Here is a 15,956-nt window from a genome sequence, read left to right as displayed (position 1 = left end):
TTATTTTACTTACTCACTTGAGACTTACCCTGGCTAGTCAATGTTGTTTTTTGTCACTAGAAGAAAGAGCTTGACGGATTCAATTGAATAATTTGAATTGTGAACGCAAGGTCTTGATTATAGAATTTCCACTAGACCCGAACATGGATCTTGATCAGTTGATTATAAACATTCCACAACAAACGTACGTGTTTCATCTGCAAGGTTCCCCCGGAGCTCCGCAAAGTAAATCATGATGCCTACACTGCAATACTAATTTCAATTGGCCCATTTCATCACAAAGACAAAAAATTGAAGAACATGGAAGAACTGAAACTGAGATATTTCAAGGGAGCCTGTCATCGAACTAAGAAAAGCGCGGCGGAGCTTGCAAGATGCATTGAAAAAAAGCAAGAACCTATTCGTCATTATTATGCGGAGAGCTTTGATATCAACAGTAAAGATTTCATGAATATGATTCTTTTGGATTCTATTTTTATCATTGAGCACTTGTGGAGGACTAAGCGAACCTCGCTAAAGAGTCCTAGCTCAAATGGCACTTCCTCTCCTCAAATGAAAGAATGCTTCCTCAACGAGCAAAACCAAAGGCTAAGCTACTCTACTTTGCAGGACTTGATATTACTTGAGAATCAGGTTCCATTTTTTGTTCTCGAGGACTTATATAAATATGCCTATGGTGACCTTCCTGATCAACATACAGCATACCAGCAAAATGAAGGTTGCAAAGATGAGGATAAGTCCTTTCATAAGCTTGTCCTCGATTACTTTTTACATTTTTGTGAAGATTTCGGTTTAAATCGCTCTTCTGATGATGATTGCAAGAAAACGTTGCCTGGTAAGGACAAGCAAATCGGACATTTTATTGATTTCCTGAGATATCTTCTCCTTCCATGCGAATGCGCTCCAAAATGTGAAAAAAGTATTAAACATCTACCTTGTGCAACGAAGTTGGCTGAGGCAGGTGTGGAATTTAGAGAAGTCCCAAATAGACTCTTCCATGACATTCAGTTTCAGAAGAGTTGCTTATTGGAGAAATGTCCATGTTTAAATTTGTCCTGGCTCTTGAGTTGCTTTCCATGCTTCAAATGCTTGGAGAACATGCAGCCTGTCTTGGTAATCCCACCCTTTACAGTAGGGGACGTGACTGAACGTGTTATCAGAAATCTCATGGCCTTCGAGCAATGTCATTATCTAGAGGAAGCTTACATCTGTAATTATATTGTGCTATTAGATCATCTTATAAACACTGCAGAAGATGTGGATTGTCCATGTTTAAATTTGTCCTGGCTCTTGAGTTGCTTTCCATGCTTCAAATGCTTGGAGAACATGCAGCCTGTCTTGGTAATCCCACCCTTTACAGTAGGGGACGTGACTGAACGTGTTATCAGAAATCTCATGGCCTTCGAGCAATGTCATTATCTAGAGGAAGCTTACATCTGTAATTATATTGTGCTATTAGATCATCTTATAAACACTGCAGAAGATGTGGATTTGCTTGTTGAGAAAAAGGTTCTTGTTAACTGGCTAGGCAGCAATAAGGCAGTGGCAATTCTGATCAACAGACTTTCCCAACAAATTGTAGAAGGAATCGTTCCCATTACTATGAACTCAGTGAACAACTTCATGGGCACTATGAGAATTGTTGGAACAAACTTATGGCATCCTTCACTAGTCTCTATTTTCGTGATTTTTGGAGAGGCGCCGCAACTGTTGCTGGAATTTTGCTCCTATTTTTTGCCTTTATGAATTTCCTTAGGCCTTTTGTCTTCTTTCACTGTTGAAAATCGATGGTTCAGTGTTAATTTGTTGGAGACTTGGAGTGCTTTCCTTCTTGCTGCTTTAGCTGCATCTAGACTTTGTAATAATGCTTTGCTTCTAGTTTACCAAATGTATTCGATCATGTTGTAAGTTTGTGATCGATGTCGTTTGGAAACATTATCGACTGGAGAGTCTGTATTTTAGCAAATAAAGCTCGAGCCTCTGTTATCACAAATTCACAATGAATCCTATGACATGTATCCTAATATCATTATTGATTATTCCTGTTCTGCTCCGAAAATCCTTTATTTCATATATAGCCAATTTGTCGGGCCATTCGGTTCGCGAAATGCCGAAATGTTGCAAACATTATGACAACATTACGGAAATGTGGCATATTACGACACTTCATTTGTTTATTTATATATATAACATTATGGGAATATAATTCAGTCAGAAGACTGAAATAAAATTGATAGTAGAATTAAGTTACAGTGGTCAATATGCATCCCTACGTTTAGGACCAACCTAGGACAGAAATACTTTTATTTTGTGTTGGTTTAAATAACGGCCACAGCCATATTGGAATCGTTTTGGCCATACAAAGACAAATACCGAATTCCAGTCAACAAGGCCTTGTTTGGATTTAGGGGAGGGAGGGGAGAGTAAAATAAAGTTGATTAAAGATTAAACTAAATTTTAACCATCTCTACTCTCCCTCTCTTCCTCTCAATCCAAACATATCATAAATGAGGATCAAGTCAAGACAAAACTATCAATTTCTTTTTTTAATTTTTTTTAAAAATAAAAAATAACATTTTCTAAATTTTTGAAGGAGAGAGAGTTGAGAAGAAGAGGGTTTTGTAAAAATCAGATCTAGAGACATTCTATCACCACAACAATAAAAGCATTGATTCTCTTAATCTTCTTACTGTATATATTCATTTCACACATCATTCATTTCACATTTTATAAAATGATGAAAATGTGTTCATCAATTAAAATTATGAAAACCACGCTTGAAATTATGTCGTTATGACAAACTCTAGTCAACATAGAATTTTTAGGACTTGTGTACATTGCAAGAGTTGCTTCTTTTCAAATGCAAAGAAGAGCCACTTTGATTGTGACGATGGATTAGTGGCCTGGTGGCAGAGCAGTTGATGAGAAATAGGGATGGCCATGGACTAGGTTTGAGTTGAGTATATTTGAACTCGACTCAAAACTGGTACTATGGATACTTAGATCCTGATATCTGTTAAGGGCAGTACCTAATTTCAACTTGAATTTTTACACACAAACACCCAGCATTGACCCAAATCTTGTATTTTTTTTATTTATTTTTTATAGTAACTTATAAAATGTGACTTTCCACTATGAAATAACTTAAAAGGATGTCTGAAAATAATTTTTTTTTCCAATTGGTCCACATCATGAAATGCTAAGTGATAATTTAAGACAAACATTTACCATTCAATATCTAATGAATAGTAACATTTGGAAAATCATGTTCTGTGCATAACTGCATAAGCATTGTTAATTAATATCTAAAGCATGCTGGCTCGGTTTAGAGAGCATTGGATTTCTAATGAATCAATATAAAATTCCTTCTTAGCTCATTAAAGAGGTCACAAAATAAATACCACTAACTTGGGGGCTACTATTACAAAAATAACCGTGACCACTAGCATAACGTTTCTATACAACGAATTATATAGCAGATCCCTTAAATAGTATGATTAAATCAATACTTGCACGTAGGCTCTGATGAAGTATGTTCATTTAAAAGCCCCAACAAAATTATTTAACTGTATGATTGAATTGCCTTTGTCATTTTTCACTAGTCTCTTTTTATCCTATGACTCTATCTTTGTCTTTTATGAACCCTTGCTGAACTCTACTCCATACTCTGCAATGGGAATAAAACCAGAGCCCCATCAACCCTTTGTAAGCTGTATTTCAATTGGACATGACGATAATCGTATTATTAGTACATAAAGCAGTACCTGCTTACAATCAATAAGTAAAGGTCACAGGGCATTGATCCCAAAATACTATAATATACATGCTTGCTTGACCATAGAATCAATGCTTGAAACCAAAGAAACAGCTGGACTTTAAATAAAAGGAGTAAGATGGTTTAAGTTGAAGACATTAAAATGATGAGGTCAAAGAAACACAAGTAAGATGACATGATAGATTTTGATTCAAAACATAACGATCCATTGAAACATTATAATAACAAACAGTTCAGTCACCACCCAATTTTAGTTGCTGGAAACAAAGCCAAACAGGGCTTTTTTTTGGGCGTGTTTCCCAGTAAACAAAAAGACTCAACAGCGCCAAGCTAATCAGTAGTGTCAGGGTCGAGGGAAAGTTTTTTGCTTTCCCTGGTCTGCATTAACCACTTTTTTTTTTTTAATCTTCTAAGCAGGCAATCTGGGCCATCTGTGTAAGTTTCATAAATTAACAAACCACAGTTGAAAGATCTGAGATTTTTTGATATGACGCTCTAATTGTTTAGGTGATAATGCATTTTTAGAAAATGACTAATTTTCCAAAAAAATATTTTTTATAAAATTATCTCATTTTCAATGTTTGGTATCAACTATACATGAGTTGAAAAGTAACCTTCTAATTTTTCTTATTTAGTTTGCTATAAGACATAATTATTTTCCCAAAAAAATTGTTAAAAAATCTCTAAAAATAAGTCATACATTTTCTATTAACCAAAGATAGTGTTAGGATTTGAGTTTGTAGTGTTGGCAAGTCATGACAAAAAGTAAGTCTCATTGAGATAGAATGGTGTACTTTCAAGTCCAAGACAAAAAACTTGTTCAGGATGAAAAAAAGTGAGATGCAATCTGGTTCTCTTGATTGTTGTTCGGTCGGTTGAGAGTCACAAATTAGCAAACATAAAATGTCCATAAATTGACCGTTTCAAGCCCAAATTGCAATCCCTTTTTTGCAGTATTTAAAAGACATCATAAGCTAACCCAAGAAGAGATTTTAGAGAGAGAACAGTGCATCTTGTGCCTTCAATTGTAGATCTAGGGTTTTTGTACCCAAAGCTCTCAAAAATCTTCTACTAGCAATATTCTTTGAAGAAACTCAAGATTCGGTATTGTAGAAGTTGCTACATACAAGATCAACTATTGCTGATGGTCTTAAGTTTTGAGTGAGAACTTAGAGTTACAAACGTGGGTATTTGTGTGCGACAAATTCAGATAGAAGAGTCGTGGATTCGGAGCTGCGTATGATCACATGAGTAAGTACTACAAGAGGTTGCTTTAGATTTAGGGAAAAATCTACCGTAAAAATTTAATTCTATCATAGTGAATTTGTTGCCTTAAGGATAGTTTATATTAAATCATCTCTAGGTTTTTTACCTTGAAACTGGATGGTTTCATTCGTTTTCTTGGGTCATCATATCACTTGTCTTCTTTACTTTTCCGCATTAACTTGGTTAATTGATTAAGTTAAACAATCTGAGTGTATAGGGGTCTAAACGAACTAACAAGTGATATCAAAGTGAGTTCGCTTTGAATTGGATTAATGTTTAGAGTGAGAACCTTGATCCCTGCTGTCATGGATAATTTCAAGTGTATTTCTGCTCATGTCTGTGATAATTTAAATAAAAAAGACACTAGTGCTTCCATTGATTTTATTGATGCTTGTGAACCTATTCGTAAGGAATTATATAAATCTTTGAAAATTGTTAAGAAATTCAAGGAAGAGTTAAAATTGGCTAATCTTGAAAAAGAGGAATTGATTGTGAGATTGGATGAATCTAATAAAAAAATTAATTTCTAAAAAATCAATTTTCCTCTTAGGATGAAAAGATGAAAAGTTTGGAAAAAAAAAGTTAGCCGAGTCTGAAGCTAAACTTGAAAATTTGTCTAATACCAAAATTGTTGATAACAGGTTTGTTTCTATTTTTTTCCTCTTAAGCCTAAAGCTGACAAAATTTATATCCTTCCTTTTAACAGGAATCATAAAGAAAAGACTTATTTTGCTAGATTAGACAAAGGTAAAAGTTCTAATGTAGATGTTGAAATTTCTAAACTTGTGTCTAAACCTACTACTAGAGTACAAAAGAAATATGTTTTTGTGCCTACCTATCACCTTTGTAGTGTTGTTAGTCACATTAAACCAAATAGTTCTTTGTTGATGGAAAAACCAAAATCGGATACTAGATCTGTTGTTAGGAATATTGTTGTTTCTAAATTTGTTCTTGTTTGCCAGTTTTGTGGCGTATCTGGCCGCATTCATCCTAACTGTCATAAATTGAAATTTAAGCATTTTGTGTTTCAGTTTAGGATATGTGATGATATTTCTCTTTCCATAAGTCCTAATAAATTGTTCTATATGTTTTTGAAAAATTTAAACTTTTTGACTTGTGAAAGGAAATGGCAGGACTTTGGTCTTTCTTCAAAGAATTGTGTAATTCCTCAAATACACTCTGTTTCTCATGGTTTTTCACCTACAAAGCCAAACACTCATGTGTATGGATAAGAAAAAACTTTCTAAGGAGAGTGTTGTTTACTTGTCTTTGATATAATTCTTTCAATTATTTGTGGCCTTGTTTTCTTTCGGTTTTTGGTTGTTTTATTTTCTTAGGTTATTTTGTTTATAACAAAAATCCGAAAACATTGATAGACAAAAATATTTTATTTTATATCTAGTTTTATTTTTCTTAAGGATTACATGAATTATAATATCTTTCTTGACTTAGAACATACTTGACATTGTGGAGAAACATGAAAAGTATGTGGTGTATAACTATGTGCATAAACTATTTTTGATTTTGGATGAGTATGTACTAGATTGTACATGTACTTATGAGTTAGTTAAGAAATTGATATTTCTTATTGTATTACACACCACCAAGTGTGTAATTAAGGTTGGCCAATGAAATGAACATTTCATGATTGTGTACCTTGTTTAGCTTTGATGTGCTATTTTTTGTACTTTGCTAATTTGTGCTATGTAGTGCTTAATTGTGTGAGTTGTTTATAGTCTTTAAACAAACGATATTGATTTTTATGTCACATTTTTTTTATCGTAAGGACTAGAATCTTAGGAGAAATGCATAAATAACCATATCACTACTGTTACTCGCCAATCATGAACACCTGTGTACAAATAATAAAAGTTGTGCTCAGTAAGGTGTAGCACTTGCATAGAAAGATAAAATAAGGTGTTATTCAAAAGAAAATATGTGTAACAAGGGTATTTCTTTTCTATCTCTTATATGCCCATGCATGATATCTTTGATTGTGCTCAAATGAAAAATATATAAAAAATCAAGAGAAAAAGAAATTGCAAAAAGAATCAAAATGATTTTACATGATTGCAAGCATGCTTTCTAGGAGATGTGAGAGTTATATGATGTAACTCTTTAGGTGATAGTCACTTTCAAACCAATGTGATTGATGATGTAGAAAATTTGCTTGATTACTATCTATATATTACCTATTTTGTGCTTTTTACACATACTAGTTGCACAAACTACATGCAAATCTTTCCTAAATTCTGTACATATGATTGTGTGTTGTCTAATTTGGCCATCTTTAATTGTATATGAACTGATGTGCAAATACAATTTTTTTTTGTTTTGGTTAAGAATTTGAAGAAAAATGTGTTTAGAAGTTTAAAATCTTGTTTTTAACTTCTTGATTGGCTTTGATATTTGCATTAAAGAGGCATCATGTTTTTAAAACTTTTCTGGATCATGTGCATATTGCATTGAGTCTCAAAAACTACTCTTAAAGTTTTTTTTTTTTTTTTTTTTGCATAAAAATTCTAGATTTTTAAGTCTTAAAAATTTTCATTACTTTGACAGATTGTAGGTCTCCCTCGACCAATAAAAACTTTTGATATTTGCATTAAAGAGGCATCATGTTTTTAAAACTTTTCTGGATCATGTGCATATTGCATTGAGTCTCAAAAACTACTCTTAAAGTTTTTTTTTTTTTTTTTTTTGCATAAAAATTCTAGATTTTTAAGTCTTAAAAATTTTCATTACTTTGACAGATTGTAGGTCTCCCTCGACCAATAAAAACTATGAGTTTTTGTGTTCAAAAATCCGCCTCTCTTGATTGATACTTGATTGATGTTCAACTGATCGAAATTGAAAAATTTTCAGTTTTCAGATTTTTGATTGACCAGTCTTTTAATGCATTATTTGTGATAGGATTCACATGCATTGCATTATTTTATTTTTTTATCTTGCATTTTTGCAATCATATCCCTCATTGGTTTCACACACAACATGCATACACTTTGCTAAATTGGGTACTCAATTTGATCTAAAAATTGATTGATTAATTTTTGAGTTTTGTACATTTTAGAATTTTTGAGTTCTGTACAATTTAAAATTGATATGATATTTTTCAAAATGTGTGAACTGCTAAAATTGAGAATTTTTAAAGAGATATGGTGGATAATAAATGTGCAAATATTTTCTCTGCTGTTGCTATTAATTTGAGTTCAAAATTCCTTGACATGTGAAAACACATTGCATGCTGAATTTTTATATCATTGAGATCTATATTGTATAGTCTTAATTGATTGTGCCTAAAGTGTTTGCATGCATTTGTTTATAGGTCACATAGTATCAAGTTTGCATATATTTAAAGAGAGAATATTTGTATTTATGTAAATCCTCAACTTATTTTTTTAAGTTTGGTTAGTGTTGCTTAATTTTTCCCCACCTCCTAAATTTTCTCCAAAATTGTTTTTCTCAAAACAGGCTTTGTTTTTCCTATTTTAATAGGGGGAGAAAACTATTTTTCAAATTGATGCTACTCATAGGGGGAGTTATTGTTGCTCATAGGGGAAGTTGCCTCTATTTTTAATAGAGCTTATTTCTTATGTGTTTCCTTAATTTTCAATTTACTCTTAGCATCTGTTGTTGTGTATGTTTACAGTCTACCTTCTAATTGGTTTGTCTTTGTCAATACGTGACAAAAGGGGGGAGAAATAGATTAAATTTGCAAAAGGTTTTTAATTGTTTTATTTAGGAGGAGATGAAATTTTTTTGAAAGGGGGAGAAAATAAATAGTTTTGGATGTATCGAACTTAGGGGGAGAGTTAGTTTGAATTATTGTTTACATATTTGTTATCCTTGTGATTCATATTGTTTATTTGTCTTTATTTCCTCACATGCGTTGATGTGCTCTTGTGAGTGTTTTAGAAAAGACTACATTCCGATCAAGACCTTCCGCCTTTTCTTGCAACTTTTTGGTTAGAAATCTTAGATTGGGATTTGTGATGTGTTTGGGCAATTTATTGTATATGGGCATTATGTTGTATGTAATTTTTTTCACAATTTCCAAAGGGGGAGAATGTTAGGATTTGAGTTTGTAGTGTTGGCTAACCATGATAAAAAGTAAGTCTCATTGAGTTAGAATGGTGTACTTTCAAGTCCAAGACAAAAAACTCAAGTTCAAGATGAAAAAAAAGTGAGATGCAATCTGGTTCTCTTGATTGCTGTTCGAACGGTCGAGAGTCACAAATCAGTAAAAAAAATTAATAGATGTAAAAATCGAGAGTTGCAAATTAGAAAACGTAAAAAGCTAATAACTTGACCATTTCAAGCCCAAATCACAATCCATTTTTTGCAGTATTTAAAGGACATCATAAGATAACCATAGAAGAGATTTTTAGAGAAAGAGAGAAAGAGAGGAGTGCATCTTGTGCCTTCAATTGTAGATCTTGGGTTTTTGTACCCAAAACTCTCAAAAATCTTCTGTAGGGACTGGGTTTGAGCACTTCTACTGTTGAGTGAGTGAACTCAAGCCCAGCTAGCCCAATACAATGAATTTATAGAAAGCGGGTTCAAGAATTAGGTCCTAGTGAAGGATACAACGATTGGGCATGGTTGCATATGGATTGGATAGCATGAACTTGGATTCAAATGTGCAATGATGCTCCTCGGCTCTCCTCTGGGGAGCTTGAAGTTCTTTTATTTGTTTAGTGATCGGTTATAGAGATTTCAGTGATGATACAGAATGCCACAATGTTCTATATTTCTGCTCGCCTTTCTCCCCTTTTTCCCCTTTTTCCCCGTCCCTCTTTCAAAAGAGACTCCTTACATTATATACTCCCTTCCAGTTGATCTTAGCCCTACATTTGTTGATCAAGCAGGTCACTACTTGAGTGCTTGTCTCATCAGTCGCCTTCCATTCTATCTGTAGGCTGCGGCGACCAAGGCTGCGCTATTCAGGGGTTATTTCCTCATTAATGCAGCTAGAACGTTAGTTGTGAGCATTTAATGTGGAAGTGATAGTTCATATTGGACTTGCTCCTCCATCATGCTTCCACGGCTAACACGTTGTGCTAGGTCCTTCTCTTTAGATGCTCAGAAGGGCTGCTTTTGGTGGCCCGTTACTTCCTCCTCCCATGGTCTCGATTGGCTGAGGACAGGGTCGTTCTCGGCAAGGTTCTTGGGTAATTTGGACTTTCACAATTCGTCCTCGGGCGTTTCTTCCTCCTCGGCATGGGCCCTGGGCTTGGTACGAAGTGGGCCAAGGTTACCAGATTCTCCGACCCCACATCTTTTATTAGCAATATTCTTTGAAGAAAATCAAGATCCGGTGTTGTAGATGTTGATGCATACAAGATCAACAACAACTAATGATCTAAAATTTTGAGTGGGATCTCAGATTTACAAATGTGCGTGTTTGTGTTTGACAAATTCAAATAGGAGACTTGTGGAAACAGAGCTGCGTGTGGTCACATAGGTCAGTACTACCAAAGGAAGCTTTAGATTTAAGGAAAAGTCTATTGTAAAACTTCAATTCTATCATAGTGAATTTGTTACCTTGAGGATAGTTTAAGTTAAATTCTCCCCAGGTTTTTTACTTGAAACTGGATGGTTTCATTGGTTTTCCTAGGTCATCATATTGCTTATCTTCTTTACTTTTCCACATTAAGTGATATTTTTTTATGTGTGTAACCTAGGTCTGAATAATAATCTTAAGTATCAACTTGGTTAATTAATTAAGTTAAAAAAATTGAATGAAAAATGATCAAATAGCTTTGTCAGCGGTTTAAGATTGAGCATCAAAATTTGGTTCCTTATTGCCCTCAAATGAATGGCACAATAAAAGTAGCCAATAAGAATATAAAGAAGATTTTAGTGAAGATGACAGATAGCTATAAGGACTGGCATGAGCATTTGACATTTGCCTTGTGTACTTATCGCACTTCTATTCATACGTCTACAGGTGTAACCCTGTAATCTTTGGTTTATGGCATGGAAGCCGTCCTTCTAGTAGAGGTAGAGATCCCATCTCTCAGAATTTTGTCATAGACAGAGCTGTCATAAGTTGAATGGGCTTAATCTTGATATGAACAATTGAACATGATAGATGAAAAGCGCATGACTGCAACATGCCATGGATAGTTGTACCAACGCCGTGTAGAGCAAGCATTTAACAAGAAGGTTAGACCTAGAATTTTTGAAGAAGGCGACTTAGTCTTGAAGAAGTGCAACCAGGCTATGCCTAATCATAGAGGAAAATTTGTCCCAACTTACGAGGGCTCATACGTGGTAAAGAAGGCATTCTTTGGAGGAGCCTTGATTTTAGCCAACATGGATGGACATGATTTCAACATGCCCACCAATTTTGATGCTGTCATACAGTACTTTGCATGATGGAGTTCCTAAGTGCAACCCTTTTTTAGGGTGCAAATTTAATTACCTCCAAACTTTAGGGGTGTAATTTGCAATTTACCCAAAAAGAATTTAGAAATTTAATTGTTTGTTTTACCTAGGTTCAAATGTTAGGAGCTTATTGTAATTTCAATTGATAAAATTGGCTATTAAATGAATTATTTCTATTTAATTTTGAAAATAAGTATTGTATTTATAAAAGAATAAAATTTGACTACAAACTTGGTTTTAACTTAAGACTATAACTCCACTTAGGATACAATTAGTAGTATTTTTTGTATCTCAAATAGTTCTACATAAAAAATTTAAAAAAAAATTTAAAAAAAAAAAAAAAAAAAAAAAACCATTTATTTGTTCTCTGGTGTCATTCCTCACATTTAAAAGTTCTTTAGCAATTAGTTACCAAACAACTATCAGTTGTAAAGAACTTTACCATTGTAGTTTGACAAACACTCTTAAGTCATAACACTTATTATCTTTTCAATTAAAGCACTTGATCGCAAAAAGCTGTACAACAAAAACTATATAGTTAAAGCTCTACAGGGGAAACATTTGTTGGAACTCTTAAGTCTAATTGAGACTTGAGAGACAAGAGGCAGGACTATGAGAGTTATTGACATATTAGAGGATATTTGTTATTGACAAAAAGTTATATAGAAAAGCTAACGTAGTGAGGAGATTACTCTGGGAGGGTTCAAAGTTATGGATCTAATACCATAACAAAAGATTGCAAACTAAATTGAGATCATGTCATAAAATTGTACATCAGCGAGCATGTGTTTGTATTAATTACTTGAGTTTGAATTCTATAATGCTTTCTTATACAACCTCATATTTTTATACCCTACCTTGCCTAGTCTTATCTTATTCAAATGGTATATTAAATAATTTTATATACAAACATAATCATAATAATTATCATAATTATGTGGATTCTAGTTAACTCAATTAGTAAAATTTCTGATGGTTGAATAAGAGATTTGTGATTTAATCTCTGCTTACACTAAAAAACTAATTGGTGTATTGGTTTAATGATAAAGAGCTATTATCAAGAGCGGAAGTCATATATTGAAACTTAAAAAAAAAAAAAAAAAAATTATCATAACTATCATTTTTCTTATTTAGGGAAAAAAGAAAAAAAAGAAAAAAAAAAAAGAAGAGAGCAGTAAATCACTAATTTATTATCAACTTCTTATCTTAACAAAAAAAGAAAAAGAAAAAAGAAAAACAGAAAAGGCTAGTGATCACGTGAAATTTTGTATTAACTATTCTACCTAACTAATTCAATGTTCCTAACTACAAGTTTGGTCCACCTTTTGTATGCATTCAATATTCACAATGGCCCCATTAAAAAACAAAAAAAAATCACAATGCCACCAATCATTTGGCACGCATGTGCATCTATCTAAGCGAGTGTGCATTTATTACTATTGGGTAACTCATTAAAAAAACATTAAAAAAAAAAAAAAGACTTTTTGGGTGATTCACCCAAAAAAAATAAAAACATTAAAAAAAGACTTATTGCTGGGTCTTGTTTCTTCAATTATGTGTGAATAAGATGTAAAAGTAAACTTACTCGGACGGGCTCAATGGGTGATCAAAAAGAGATGTAAAAGTAAACGGTCAAGTCAGGTGTGAGTGTAATGCGGACCATGTTTTTCTTGTCGTACACAAAGTTACCTTCAGCAAGTCTTGCTTTTTTTAGTTAATCGCACGTTAATTATTGTGTTCGGGAAAATCACAGCAGCAATGGTCCTCAATATGACTAATGAACTTTTTGTTGTTGTTGTTGACTAATGAACATATTAGTGCAAGTTTCACGTTGCATAAAAGTAATGCTAGTCCTGTAAAGTGTAGGATTGTAGGTTTACACTGTTGTTCATATAAAGTTAACATAATTGTACTTATTTGCATGAATAAGTACATTGTTATAGTGACTTTAATGTTAGAGTATCCACATCAGTAAATGCATAATTTTGGTCCATTCTGTAAGAAAAATATGTTTTTATTTTTTATTTTTTATTTTATATATCTATTTTTATAAAACACCCACATCAGTTTGTTAATTCTACACATTTATTTAATAAAATATTCATTCTTGAGTCAATACCCAGTCACCATCAACGATTAGAGCAACAACGATCATCAACCCAGCGGCGATCAAACAACGAGATCAAACAACCCACTAATCAAAACCCAACCAACCATATCATCGTTTCCCAACTCATTTACCCAACCCAATGACACCTCTCTTTTTTTGCCAAAGATGATGCGTTCGCACCGTAGCCAGTCTTAGAGATCTACGATGATGAAGCAATCAGTGCGGACTTTGATAGAGGGTTTCTTGGATCAGACGGTCCGATTTTGCCCAATTCGATGGAGATGGAGCCTGAGGAAGGCTTCGCTCTCAGGGAATGGAGGAGGTACACTTTCGAATTTCACTTTGTTTCTTTGATAGGCGAGAGATCAGGGCAGTGGTTATCGGCGGCGGTGGTGAGAGATCAGATGGGTTGATGATTTGATCAAATGAGAAAAAGGAAGAGTCAGGTTCTTTGGTTAAAGCAGGAGAGTGAGGTGAGAGTGAGAAAAAAGGGAGAGTGAGATTCTTTGGTTAGAGCAGGAGAGTGAGTTGTGAGTGAGAGCAACAAAGCCAAGGAGAGAGAAAAAATTACTAAAATATTAAATGCAAGTGTTACAGTAACCGTGCATATATACATGGTTACTGTAGCAATTGTGCATTTATGCACAATTTTACACCCACTGATGTGGATTTTTTTTTTTTTTACTAATTGGATCTTTCACTCTCTCTGCAGGCTCTTACCTAAAACTCAATTATAAAAGAAAATATATTGTGCACTTGATAGCACTTATTGGGCTCCTATTATAGTGATTCTCTCCTCTTTCTTCTCTTCTCTCTTCCTTCTCTCTCTCTCTCTCTCTCTGTGAAAGCTAAGAATACGTCATGCTTATGATGACATTATTCTAACAAGTCTATGGGAGTAATTTTTTACCTAATAAAGCACCAAAACTTTGGTCCCAATTATAACATGTGCGACGCTAGTAATTTGTCATTTTCATATAAAATCATTATTTAATTTTATATTAAAAAATTATAACTTTTTTCTTGTTATAATCTTTTACGCGGACGCTTAGAGTCTATTTAATATCAGTTTAACTTTTAACTTTTAGCTTTTATCTTCTCTATTATAATTATATATATATATAGCTTTTCAAATCATACTTTTTTTATAATAAAAAATTCACTTTTCTCACTTTTTATTTTTTATTTTTAAGGTACAAATATAATTTAGTACATTTTAGTAAAAAGTCTTTAACAAAAACCATATAAGCTTTTCCCAAACAGAACACTTAGTTATGACAAAATTGTTATTAGGTTCTAAGACCTTAGGGACTAATATATTAGAACTTTATTTGTATTATGTTGCAAACCATGATCAAAACATAGAGTCTAGTTTAGGCTTGCTCAAAGTATGTTTATTTGTAAAATTGGAATCGAAGTGATTGCAGAATTTATTGGACTAAATCTGCAAGCGCCTTGACGATCGAAAAATTAGACTCGATCGATCAAACCACATTCAGATTTATTTTTTTGCAAAATTCTAGTTCAGCTCAAACTCTACTTAAACGTATTGGGTTTCAAGTAAAACACTCCTATATATATAAAGGAAACCCTAAAATGTTTATGAGTTTTTAAGAGATTAGAGTGCATCTGTACTCTTTTATAGATCTAGTTTTGTACCTAAAAGCTCTCTAAAGTTACTTTATGCTGGTGTGTGAATCTTTTGTGAGATCTAGAGGTGTTACCTTCACACATACTTAGGGTTATCAAGAATCAAGACTATGTCAAGAACTTGGTGATCAATTTAGTTGCAGATTAAAGAGCTTAAAGATGTACAAGCAGGAGTGCTTGTGCATGCTGGAATTCAAGAAAGAAGTAGTCTGTGGACTCTGAGCTGTCACGTAGTCATGGTAGTAAGTTTCCTACTCGAGAGTAGTAATAGGATGTTAGTGGTCTAAGTCACTATTGTGTAAACTTCAATTCTTTCATAGTGGATTCAGTTACCTTGAGGATAGTTAGGTTAAATCCTCCCTAGATTTTTTACCGGTTTGGTTTTCCTGGGTCATCATATCTTTGTGTTCTTTATTTTCCGCACTTTATATTGATATGATATATTTGTGTTAACCTAGATCTGATAATTTGACTAAGTAATCACTTGTCTAATTAACTAAGTTAATCTAATTGTGTTTTAAGGGTCTAAAAACGTACAATTGTGATATTTTATGTTATACTAAAATTTTTGAATTTAGTCAATTTACAACATATCATAATTGATATTTCACCTTTTTCCAGCTTTAAAGTTACAATAAAAAAAAAAATTATAAAAAAAAAAAAAAAAAAAAAAAGAAGAGAAGAAGATATGGCAATCAAATTTTATGAACGTTTATGAATAATATTTTCAAAAATTTTAAAAATTTTTTATTCATTTANCAGAGA

The 15,956-nt window shown here is 33.1% G+C and overlaps 1 protein-coding gene across 1 annotated transcript; it reads left to right on the top strand.

Moving 5' to 3' along the window:
• Positions 1 to 300: 300 nt before the first annotated feature.
• LOC112016045 (uncharacterized) lies at positions 301 to 1,746 on the top strand. The gene has a single exon (XM_024048535.2). It carries the CDS (start codon positions 301 to 303, stop codon positions 1,744 to 1,746), a length of 1,446 nt encoding a protein of 481 aa, XP_023904303.2.
• Positions 1,747 to 15,956: the final 14,210 nt, after the last annotated feature.

This window comes from Quercus suber, unplaced genomic scaffold (assembly GCF_002906115.3).
Source record: "Quercus suber isolate HL8 unplaced genomic scaffold, Cork oak 2.0 scaffold_188, whole genome shotgun sequence".
NCBI lineage: Eukaryota > Viridiplantae > Streptophyta > Magnoliopsida > Fagales > Fagaceae > Quercus > Quercus suber.
The sequence above is the reverse complement of the archived record's forward strand: the minus strand, read 5'-3'. Positions and strand labels throughout refer to the sequence as shown.